This window comes from Littorina saxatilis, linkage group LG16 (assembly GCF_037325665.1).
Source record: "Littorina saxatilis isolate snail1 linkage group LG16, US_GU_Lsax_2.0, whole genome shotgun sequence".
NCBI lineage: Eukaryota > Metazoa > Mollusca > Gastropoda > Littorinimorpha > Littorinidae > Littorina > Littorina saxatilis.
In genome coordinates this window covers 19752356-19765113 of record NC_090260.1, presented here as the reverse complement: position 1 = coordinate 19765113, position 12758 = coordinate 19752356, and the positions used below count along the sequence as shown (strand labels likewise).

Genomic DNA, 12758 nt, shown 5'->3' with positions numbered 1-12758 from the left:
TGTTGTGGTGGGACATAGTATGTGTGTGTGTGTCGGGGGGGGGGGGGGAGGTGGTTTGTGGAGAGGGGGATCGAATGTACAAATGAAAGGACAGGAGACTCTGCAGGATTTTCCTTGGGACATGAATGGCCAGTACTACAGTTTTCATTTTACACCACTGTGATATTTGATATTGCTTTATCATGTTGAGGGCGTGCTATTCTGCTGTTGATTTGTCCAATGATACTTCTTTCGTGTGTTGATTTATCCATTGTTCATCCGTTTGTCTGGTATTTTGCGAATCCTGTTTGGCTCTTTATTGTATTTTGGAAGAGTGTGCTGTGTCAGTGTTACCTGTTTACAAAGAATTGCTTGCCCTGGAGGGAAGAGTGTGCTGTGTCAGTGTTACCTGTTTACAAAGAATTGCTTGCCCTGGAGGGAAGAGTGTGCTGTGTCAGTGTTACCTGTTTACAAAGAATTGCTTGCCCTGGAGGGAAGTGTGTGCTGTGTCTTTAGATGTGCAAACTGATCCACTACTTCAGCTGCAGTTGCGGTTTGGTCTAGAGGATAAGCTGTGATTTATTATCAGACTCAAGTACAATGAATGGATTTTTAGTTTGTTAAAATGTATTCCCAGTACATGTAATACTTGTGTACCAGAGATTGTGGGATCACTCGGATCACTCTAACATGCCATGACATTTAAACGTTGCATATATTTGCTGAATAAATTAAGAGATTCTATCAAAGTACATACTCTGTGTTAAGTAGATTTGAAATGGTGAAAATGGTGACCATGTTTGTGTGTGTGCATGTCTCTTTATGTCAGTGTGTTATCTGTGTGTGATACCTTTGACAATTCATTGGGAAAATGCTTTGGTGACATATTTAATGATTAATTAAAACACATTTTTATCACGTGAAATCAAAAGTTCCTGCAGGCTTCGGATCATTTGGAGAACACACACACAGAGCAAAAACTCTTAAACTTTTCCACAATTTATTCAGGGTGATCGTGCAAAAGAACAAGACAACAAAAGAATGTATATAATTATCAGTAGATTAAAAAGTTCTGAACACTTTTTTTCTTTTAACAAAAGGTCACATTCATATCTGTTCATAATAAGGTACCTTGTTGGTTCTTCTGAACATGTGAATTTTGTATTGCATGTAAAGCAGTGCATGGTGCCATTCTTTTGGTTAAATAATATCATCATTACTCTGCCTTCCTCTAAAGAAATGTCATAATCTTTCTTTCCTTCTTTCTTTATTTCGTGTTTAACGTCGTTTTCAACCACGAAGGTTATATCGCGACGGGGAAAGGGGGGGGGGGGGGGGGATAGAGCCACTTGTTAATTGTTTCTTGTTCACAAAAGCACTAATCAAAAAATTGCTCCAGGGGCTTGCAACGCAGTACAATATATTACCTTACAGGGAGAATGCAAGTTTCCAGAACAAAGAACTTAACATTTCTTACATACTGCTTGACTAAAATCTTTACAAACATTGACTATCTTCTATACAAGAAACACTTAACAAGGGTAAAAGGAGAAACAGAATCCGTTAGTCGCCTCTTACGACATGCTGGGGAGCATTGGGTAAATTCTTCCCCCTAACCCGCGGGGGGAATGTCATAATCTAAAAATGTCATAATCTGAATGAAGAAAAACACACATCAAGTTTTTTACTTACACAATAAAGGTAAAAATGAGCAGCAGGTGTGTTAAAGGTGTGATGAGAATGTGATTATGACACCTGGTATAATATTCGCTGTGAAGCTGGTGCAGTAGTCAACCCTACTTGAGATACCCCACCAACCTAAAGACCTGGGGTGGGTTGCATGAGAGAATTCAAATTCCAAGCTCAAACGGTTCGACTTTACTCTAAAGCTTGCTTTGTTAAGAATCCGCAAAGCACGAAACGAAGTCGGGGTGCATGAGCCGTCTTTAGGGCCGACTCAACAGAGAAAGAGGGCAAGTCGACGTTGTCGACCTACTTAGAGCGTTAGTGGGAGATTCCATGACGTCACGGGAAATGTGGTCAGCAACAGCCAATGCAAACTGCAGTCTAGTAGGTTCACGGGAAAAGGGCGCATCAGAGACCGTCTGTTACACAATAATGTACTCTGCGGCATCTGGGCGCATTCAAGCATGCACAGGAAGCGCGCGCTCATACCGTACAAAGTAGAGCGTACGGCATTATAGTACTATTTTGTGCATTGTGCATGTTGGATCGAGTAGAAGAAAAATAAAGATTGTCTTCTTGATCTTGAATCGCTCTCCACTGAAAAGGTAAACATCGACCAAAAATTAAAAAAGTAAATACAAAAAGAAGATAAAAATACAGTAATTACAAAAAAACACGAATTATATCAAAATAAAAAATGAAGTAAAAACAAAATAGAAGAAAAAGACAAAATCATATAATGTGAGACTAAAAATTTTTTTTACAAATAAATAAATAAAATTTTAAACATCAAATTATAAAACACTTATAACTATTAGAGACAGCATTAGGTAACAAAAGATAATTTCTAACAAATAAAAAAAGACAACAAAATATAAATATATTAATGATTGAATAAATAAATACATAAATACATATTTCAACAAATAAAAAAAATAACAAAAATGATTTCACCCTAAAGAAAACAAAAACAAAAACCTTTTGGTTGCCGGGCACAGATGAAGTAAACAAGAAAGTTGTCTAACTCCGTCGCGTTGGTGCGACCTATTATAGCACCAAATGATAAAAGGTTTTAAAACATCATCTTGCAAGCGGCAACTGGCTGGTTAAGTCTGTTATCTCTGCCAAGCTCAGCGTTAAGCCTGGGGGGGAGCAGGCTCAAAGTTAAGCAAAAAACGCTGTGCTCAACGAACGTAAGACCGCTCATGCACCCCGGTTTTCGCGCTTTCCGCGTAAAGTCAACCATCTCAACTTTGAGCACATTTCCGCCCATGCTTTTGGATAGATTTTCTGCTTAGAACCTCTGTATATTTACCTCTATCTCAAGACTCACACCAGTAAAAAAAAAAAAAAAAGGCCCTCCCCCGCAATGTCTGTGAAGCATGGCACTGTAAACAGGATGTGTTTTTTAATGCATTCTTGTCACGACGTGGAATTACATGTACATACTTGTTCAAATCAGTCAACAACATTTCATTCATAACAAACCCTTTCGCATGCCATACAAATAAAAAGATGTTTAATTATTAATAAATAGAACAACGGCAAAAGGCATGGAGTTTCTCAGTTCAATATAAATGCTGTATAATATATAAGAACAAACAAATGCACAGAACAATAGTAGTAGTACTCTGTGATCAAACATTAAATTAATACTGTGAACACATGATTTCATTTTAGTCGTAAATATTTTATATTACAATTGTGATCAAACTCACGTAAAAAATCCTCTCATCCAAACAGTGTTTGTGCACACACACACACACACACAACTTGTCTGCTAATACACACACTCTTATACACATGTATTCACACAGAAACATGCATAATGGCACCGTTCACTCTCAAACTCCGAAATACGCACAACTACAACTAATCTGTTCAAGTGGACAGCCACCGAACTAACATAACTGTGACACATTTTGGGAAAAATCACAACACTCTTTCAAGCTAAAGGCACACTCTTTCGCTTGAAAACCATTTAGTGCACCATCTCAGATCTGGTCAGGCTTTCGAATGGGATAAGACCACCCCTCCACTTGGTCACATACCTTCTTCTTCTTCGTTCATAGGCTAGACTCCCATGTTCACTCATGTTTTTAGCACGAGTGGATTTTTACGTGTATGACCGTTTTTACCCCGCCATTTAGGCAACCATACGCCGCTTTCGGAGGAAGCATGCTGGGTATTTTCGTGTTTCTATAACCCACCGAACTCTGACATGGATTACAGGATCTTTTCCGTGCGCATTTGGCCTTATGCTTGCGTGTACACACGAAGGGGGTTAAGCCACTAGCAGGTCTGCACACAAGTTGACCTGGGAGATCGGAAAAATCTCCACTCTTAACCCACCAGGCGGCAGCGACCGGGATTCGAACTCACGATCTCCCGATTAGGAAGCCGACGTCTTACCACTGCGCCACTTTGCCCGTCAGGTCATATACCAAAAACGAACAGCCTGTGCACAGCTGGAATTTTTTGTTGGAATTAATTTTGTAAACTCCCCACACACAGCTAGCTGTCAGGGACAGGAAATCCAAAAAATATCAGGTCTTTTTCGTCCATTTTTTTTTTGGTTTTTGGTATGTGACCAAGTGGAGGGATGGACTCTTCCCATGTAGAAAGTTGGACAGATCAGAGATTATGAGCTGAACTGTTTACACCGTAACTGTCCCATTAAATGCTAAAAACCAGCAGCAAGTGAAAATGTACTGATCTTTACATTTTGAGCTTTTTAAACTATACAGCATCAAATCTATGCACACAACAAATATTTGCTGCAACATCGCAACAACTGAAGAGGTTAACTTGGCATGCAACTGTGTGTCCCTGTGTACAGATTCTACGAATTATGCACCTTCTGTGTCGAATTTCAACAAGCCTGGGTCAAGCTGGGCCAATGTGCATTCAGAACCTTGCAATCTCCAAACTAAGGTAGAAAGAATGAATTTGTGTGGGTGTTTGTTTATGTTACTTATTTAGGCCCCCCCCCCCAAAAAAAAGTCTGTTTACGGTATCCCGATCGACCCTATTTTTTTGCGTGACCCTAGACTTTTTTTTGGCATTTGGGGGGGAAAAAAAAAATTTGTTTTTTGGCAAAAAAACCTTAAAAATATGATTTTTGGGAAGAAAAAAAAAAAAGAAAAAAAATCCCGACCTACCGACCCTATTTTTTTGGCCTATGTTACCTTAAACAGACTTTTTTTTTTTTTGCCTTAGCATCCTTCTATGGTTCATGACATTAAAAACTCTTTCAATAAATTCCTGGCTACCCATTTTCTCTTGTGTGCTGTCAGTGTCATGATTTGTCACAAGTTCACAGAAAGAAAAAAAGCAAATGCACAGCTGGAAGAGCTTTTGTTTAACCTTCACCAGATCACGCTTTGGACCACACAGTCCGGATGATGTGGGTTGTGTATGACCCATACTTTCTAAAGAAGGATACAACGTAAAAAGTATAGGTCGTACACGGCCCACGCCATCTGAATAGGGATAAACTCTTTACCGCATCTTTGCAGAGTATGGGACGTACACGACCCACGCCATCCGAATAGGGATAAACACTGTAAAATGATCTCTTTAATTCCACATGGGTCGTCCATAACATCCGGACTGTGTAGTTGAAATGACGTCATTGTTTATTTGTTTGTTTACAAAAATAATCGTTTAAAAATTGGTCAATAGGAAGGTTCTATGGTGTTTGAGGACTACATGAAGTCTCAATCAAAAATTCCCAAAAGTTATAGAGAGATAGACGCTTTTTGAGGCTCTGGGTTGTTCCCGACCCAGGAAGCCCTGTGAAGGTTAAGACATTAATTTCGTTATCGGTTACATGTATACTTTTCTGTACAATTACATGTATTATATTATAACATATATATATTCATTTTGTTGCAGTATCTGCATCAATTTCTTTCTTTTCTTTATTTGGTGTTTAACGTCGTTTTCAACCACGAAGGTTATATCGCGACGGGGAAAGGGGGGAGAATCTGCATCAATATCATATGAACAAATTTATTAGTATATATATATATATATAAAAACAAAATACATATCTTTGTCCCTGAGAGTTCAATGAATACAATTATCAGGCAATGGATTTCTCATCATTCATCTTTCTGTAAATCTGTACAATCATCTGGATATGGTTTGAAAGATTGTTTGTGTACCTTTCAAAACAGTTAGTTTTAACCTTAATATACTTTTATGGTGAATTTTCAAAGCTGCGGACATATGAACTTTGAGTTAGTGTGAAACAGAATAACTTCTCCATATATATGTATATATAAAACATCAGAAGTTCTGAAAGAAACAATTGAAAGTCAGAAGAGACTTTCTTCTGAGATTTTTTAAAATCTCTTAGCAGAGCAAAAGAGAGAGGAAACAAAAAAATGTGTCCCTTCACAGACAGCCCTATTGGGGAAATCAGACCCTCCTCGGACGGGACCGAGTTTCACAAAGAGAATAATTATATATGGATGCATGCATGCACTTTCAAAGTTTGCTCTTGCATGTAAAACAGTGAAGATCTTAACCCTTACACTGGTGCAATTCTGTAACACATGTTACATTGCCACTGGTGAATTAACAGAGAGAAAAATAAAGAAAAACGGTCATATAGGTTTTCGCATCCATTGGAGGTAATCGGAACCGACCAAACAGACTGAGCCAGTAGCGCGACCTAAGTCGTGACAACCAGCCTAAGGGTTAAAGTTCATGTTGAACACACAAGTCTAGGTCTTACCCAATATCGCTTAGTAACCATATAACCTATACACAAGCACAAACTATATAACAATTCATAACATTCATTAGGTTTGTGACCAATAGATGCCCTGAAACTCTAACATTTAATACATTCAGTTATACTGATTCACAAGTTTTTGCATTGATAAAAAATAAACTAGAACTTAAAACAACTCTACCTTTCTTTAGAAACTACTTCCTTCCCCTTAATCACCAACAAACTATCAGTTGGTATGTTGAATTACAACGTTTGCTGTACGTGGCACTGAAAATTTTTCAGTTTTCCAGAATCTGAGTTTCATGATTTGTTCATTTGTTTCATTTGTAAGTTGCACGGGAAATAGACTTTGCAACTCCCGTCGCGATATAACCTTCGTGGTTGAAAACGACGTTAAACACCAAATAAAGAAAAGAAAGACTTTGCAACTACCAATTAGAATACAGTCATGGATGGGTATTGAATTTAACAAGCAAAGACTTTAATCGTTCGTCTGTCTGGTTCAAATCCTCATTGATGAAGCTCTTGGTACAAATGCCACTTCAGAAAATCATTGAATGTGCATCACTTTTAAAATGATTTCTTTTAGGATTGCCCTTGAATGATTCTCAATGGACAATATTGCATTTAAACACAGCAGTTGAATCAGTGTTGTTTCGAGCCTCAGAGAAAAAAGGTCAGTTGGACCCAGACAGCACATATCAGCAGGTCTAAATGCGCTGGCTTTGTCCACTTAGTAGGAAAATTGATTGTCAAAAGACCTCCTTCATGTTAAAACTATCGGACGGTCGACTGGCCAGAGGTCAAAACAATGAATGCATCAGATTAAAAAAAAATATGCGTTGATGACTGAAGACTGAAATTGAAAACCACATTGGTTGAATTAATTATCTGCTGGCATTTCCAACTGATGTATTGGAAAGCACCAACCAACGCCATTCACAAAGGTTGCCCCTTCTAGCGTAGCAGGTTGTTGTTGCTGTATTTGTACCTGCTGCTGCTCCTGCTGTAGTTGTTGCTGGGTCTGGACAGGTTGCTGAAGTTGTAGATGTTGTTGCTGTCTGTAGACCTGTTGCTGACTGACAACAGCAGCGGCAGCACTGAGAACCGTCATGGACATGTTGCTGAGTTGTTGAGGCGTAACCGACGTCACGGGTGCTGTCAACTGCAGCGCGGGACCCTGGGAAACCACGACCGCCTGAACCTGCGGAGCCACACCCTGAGGGAGGGGGGAGTCTATGGAAGTCTGGGGGAGTAAGGACGGTGTGGGCAGAGGGGGAGGGACAGGAGTGGGGACCTGTTTTTTGTTCCTTGCAGTGTTTGCGGCACTGTTGCTGTGGCAACTGTTGTTCCTCCGATGCTTCCACAGTGTGGAGTGGTCGCTGAAAGCGGCGGAACAATGCTCGCACACATACGGTCTCTCTCCCGTGTGTTTGCTTCGCGTGTGGGTCTTGAGAGAGCCAGGCTGAGTGAAGGCAGCGGAGCAGAAGGCACAGCGGTAAGGCCTCTGCCCTGTGTGCTTCAACACGTGTCTGGACAGATTACTGGAAGCGGCAAAAGCCATTGGGCAGTGGGGACATTTAAACGGTTTCTCTCCAGTGTGTTTGCGGATGTGCACTTTCAGGGCGATGGACTGCGTGAATGCCCTGCCGCACACACCACAAGGGAAGGGCTTCTCTCCACTGTGTGTGCGAAGGTGAGTCTTGAGGTTGCAGGCGAGTGAAAAGGCCAAAGGACACTGAGAGCATTTGTATGGCATGTCTGCCGTGTGGCGCAAAGCGTGCTTTCTAATGTCGCCAGGGTTGAGCACTACGGCGTGACAATGACGACAGTTGAGCGTGCCGCCCAACTCCTTGCTGAACAAGTGATCTTCAAACAGACGACGGTAAGGAAACGCCTGCTGGCAGTCGACGCAGCGATACGGTTGTACACCCGCTGCGCGTTTCCTCTTTGCTGTGGACGGAGGTTTAGGTTTGGGGGCAATGTGGGTACCACACTCCTTACACGTGTACGCTTCCTGTCTCAGTTTCCCCATCTTTCCTTTTTTCACCTTCTTTTTCTTATTGTTGCACAGCTTATCCTTCTTCGGACTGGAGGCAGAGGCGGTGGTTGACACAGACATGTTGAGGTTGTCCAGACAATGCTTCAGTTCCGGTGCGGCGAAAGTCTGTGGCACTGCCAGATGAGACGTCTGTAAATCTGCCAGAGAAGTCGTGGTGAGGTCCATGGTATGCCCCGCCCCCATCACAAAAGACGTGAGTGACGTCGCCAAGCTGTTTGACAGCGACATGTTGCTGTCGTCGCGACTGGCGGCCCCAGCCGTCGCCATGATGATGGGGTTGACAGACGGGGCAGAGTTTAAGGTCAGACCCAGGGCGGGCTGGAGCATGCACTTGGGGCAGTACAGGGGGAGCATGGCCTGGCAGTTGACGCAGCGAGTCAAGGAGTGGGACGTCTCAAAACTGAAACACAATCAAATGCAAAAACATGAACCTCATGCTTCAAGTTATTGTCTTCTATGCAGCTGAATTGTACAACTACAAAGATGCTCACTGCACATCCTGTTAAGTCCTGTGTGTAAGTATGCCTCTTTACGAGTCTTGACCAGCTGGTTTAATAGTTTGCAAGTCTCATGGCTCAAAGGAGGGAAATCCAATGTTCGATCAACACATGTATGCATGTTTGTTCACAATGAGTAAAAAATCAAAATATTAGTCAACATGACTGTGTTCATAGAACAAGAATTCAATGTTTTGAAGTTTAGGTACTTAATACTGTACAAAACACACATTCTTACAAAAAAACGGAAACAAACTGACTGATGAAGGAGGTAGGTAGCGATGTGAGAGTCTGTGGTAAGCCCGTTGTTGGATCCAAACTGGCGCCATTTTTCAAACACTCCTCTTTCCAACACCAATGGGTGCACGTCAATGCTGTTTCTTTGAAGATCGACCTCGCCCATAGGCTCTGGGCTTGACTGTGTCACAAGGGAAACAAAGAAATAATATGAATAACTAATTTTATCACATTACACTATGCACTCTGTTATAAAAAAAAACCACTTTAAAATAAAATCGCATGAATAATTATATGAATAAACAAATTATTAAGTAATGTCATGAAGTTCTCAGCTTTAATAGTAAAAGGGCAAAACATGCTTTAACTGAAAGCATTACAATTGTTTTTTTAGGCTCATGTTAATTATCATCACAAACACACACACACCAACAACGGATTAAATAAGGACAGCCACTTCTGCAGTCAACTTCTTCTTGTCGTTCGCTTTTTGCGTTTTTGCGTGAATCTGTGGTTGGTTAAGGTGCGCCTGTTGGCCCAGATCCTCCGACTTCAGCCCTTAGGTTTCTTTCAGGGTTACCCCGCCCTTAGTTCCTGGCTCAAAAACCTAACCCTGGGAACACATGGGGGATTTCTTACCGGGGGTCCCACCCCGGGGCTAGAGCTTTTAATGCGGCTCTTACCCGCCCCCTACTGAATTGGAAGTAGTCTGTTCCCGGTTCTACAGTCAACTAGGCAAACCCTTCATTGATTCATGAAGCAAAAAAGTGATTGTTTCTCTCTCTCTTTGGTACACACACATAAACACACACCATCATGTACACAGACAGACCAACAAACACACCCCTCTCTTCAGTCTAAAGTCAAACCAAATTCACCCTACCGACACAGCGCTGTGAGCAGCAAAATGCACAGGCAGGCTCAGCAGCCCTTCGAACGTGTGCGCCCTGTGAGTGGCAGCCATTAGCTCCTCACACTTATCGTCCATGTCCACAGTGTTGGCACCGCTGGGGTCAGGGGTCAGCGAGGCTGTCACTGGACTGTCCATTTCTGTTGCACTCGCAGGCGTGCAGTATCATCTGCTGACTGCTTACCGGTGGCGTGACGCCCCTGCTAACCACACACAAGCATAGTGTCACCACAGGGCCATTCAACTTTAAAGACAGTTTTCAATTAGAGAGAGAACAAGACAGGACTTTGCGTTAAGGACTTAAGGACAAACAATGCATACATGTGATTATCGCTGATCAAAAATGCTCCTTGAGCAGGTTTATCCATGATACCATGAAATCAATGTACATAATGTATTGATACTGATAGGTTTACAAATTATCACTGTACACTAATACAGGCATGCATATTATATCCTGCATACTGATCCACTCTATTTCAGTTTCAGTTTCACCCTAACGTTCCTACTCCTAGACTCCTTCCACTGTAACTTATTATACCTTCTGTACGTCTTCAAATTCCAAATGAAAACCATGTATAAACATTTTCTGCAGTTGAAATACTATTGGTATTACAGTTTATTCCTACACCACTGGGAGTGGGAGTGAAAAAAGGGTTAGTTTTTTAGTTCTTTTCTTTTTCTTCACAGTACTAAAATGGTTCAAAACGTCAAGAACACACGTGTAATTACCAGCCTCACAAGTACTAATTTATGTAGCTGTCATTCTGCTGAACAGATTCTACGTCTAAATAGTACATGCAACGACAAAAAAGGAACAGAAGTTAGTTTACCTTTTTCGGGCAGACGTCCGAACAGAGAGGAAGTGACACTCTAAAGTGCAGAGCGACGCTTTTACACTGATATGTAGTTGCGCATTCGTAGAATATATACATCGTATTTAATCTGGTGGCAAGAATTTCATATACTCCATTTTGTTAAAAATATTTTTTAAACCTCAAGCTGATGTGGAACACAGTTACAACTCGTTTTCTTTAATTCTACAAACAAGATCAATCTAATTTCCCAGGTTTTCATGCAGATCGAAGTAAAAAGACAATTCACCGGAAGTGAAGCAGAATGTGTTCTGCAAAGAGAAAGTGCAAGCTGCAAGGACTTTTCGATGCATGTGACACAGAAGTTGAGAACGCAGCTTATATCACACCACATTCTTTGACAGTTTGAGAACGATGAAAATAAAAAAAGTTCCTGTCGGATTATGAATGAAATATTTGGACGCATCAAAGTCAATGCATAAATCTGCAGTGTTTACCAGATTACTGATTAGTGGCAACACAGTTTAGTGTACGTTTCAAAGGAAGTCAAATTGGTCATCTCCCTTCGCTGCCTTTAGAACTGCATCGCAGTTTTGTGACAATGTCAAAGAACAGTGTAAGATGCGTGCTGGTGGACCTGAGTGGCACGATTCATATTGACGACACAGAGATTCCTGGATCACTTGATGCTCTGGAAAGGTGTTTTCATGGTTGTGAACAATATCTTGTTGCCTGTTGGAGTGCTAACTAGAACTGACAAAATGTGTGTGCGTGTGAAGGAAAATGAAGACTCTATTATGTATTGTAAATTTCCTTATTTGTAGTTGGTAGTGTGTGTGTGTGTACGTGTGTGTACGTGTGTGTACGTGTGTGTACGTGTGTGTGTAAGAGAGAGAGAGAGAGAGAGAGAGAGAGAGAGAGAGAGAGAGAGAGAGAGAGAGAGAGAGAGAGAGAGAGAGAGAGAGAGAGAGAGAGAGAGAAATGTGTGTGTCGACAGTATCCCAATTTAGCCCACTGTGAGTTTCACTGTCACACTGAATTAATCTTGGTTAAAATGATAATTCTTTTTTCATTACCCGACGTCTGCATTTCCAATCAGTAAACTTACCCACCCCCGAACCCTAACAGAGAAAGAGGAAGAGGCCGGGGAGCAAAAGTAGTTTTACCATTTGCTTAACTGCTATGTGGAAAGCACCTGGTGCAGAAAATGAGAAAATAATCAAAAACAGTTAAGTGGAACCTCCCTTATAAGACCCCCCAATTTCAGACTCCCTCCATTTTAAGACCCTGTTTTGAAAGACTTTCTGTTCATAATAATACCCCCATTTTAAGACGTACTCCCTCCTTTTTAAGACCTGATTTTTGATCACAATGGTAGTCCATGAAGAGTTAAAAATTTGTTCCTTTAATGGAGACTTCAAGAAAAAGAAAGATGTGTTTGACTTTTTAAGACAGCAGAATGGAAATGTTTTCTTGCTACAAGAAACGCACTGAAAAAGCCACCAAGAAAATTTGATTAGGTCACAGTGGGGCTATGAATGTATTGTTGCTGTTAATGATTCTGCAAGTAGAGGTGTTTCTGTATTGTTTAAAAATAATTTAGATTATAAGATTCATAATAATTGTCAAAGATGATGATGGAAGGTATGTTTTGATTGATATTGAGATTTTGAAAAAACGTCTGACCCTTGCAAATGTTTATGGCCCAAGTAATGCTGATTGTCCTGCTTTTTTTGACAAACTGTTTGAGAGAATTGTGCAGATGGATAATGAGTTAATTATTATCGGAGGTGATTGGAATGTTGTTATAAACCCCAATGTTGATACA

The 12758-nt window shown here is 40.9% G+C and overlaps 2 protein-coding genes across 3 annotated transcripts in view; one reads left to right on the top strand and one right to left on the bottom strand.

Annotated features, from left to right (window-relative positions):
* Window positions 1-962: 962 nt before the first annotated feature.
* LOC138951489 (uncharacterized) lies at window positions 963-10997 on the bottom strand. The gene is made up of 4 exons (XM_070323093.1): window positions 10949-10997; window positions 10089-10315; window positions 9229-9386; window positions 963-8871 (listed from the first exon to the last, which is right to left on the bottom strand). The coding sequence occupies exons 2-4, from the start codon at window positions 10251-10253 to the stop codon at window positions 7293-7295; spliced, it is 1902 nt and encodes a 633-aa protein (XP_070179194.1). The 5' UTR covers window positions 10254-10315; window positions 10949-10997; the 3' UTR covers window positions 963-7292.
* A 221-nt stretch (window positions 10998-11218) lies between these two features.
* Window positions 11219-12758, top strand: part of LOC138951508 (haloacid dehalogenase-like hydrolase domain-containing protein 2) — a 56762-nt gene continuing 55222 nt past the window's right edge. The window contains exon 1 of one of the 2 annotated variants that reach the window (XM_070323115.1): window positions 11219-11629. In XM_070323115.1, the coding sequence (XP_070179216.1) occupies window positions 11532-11629 (98 nt within the window). In that variant the 5' untranslated portion in view covers window positions 11219-11531. The remainder of the gene's footprint in view (window positions 11630-12758) is intronic. The other variant, XM_070323116.1, reaches the window with a different exon arrangement.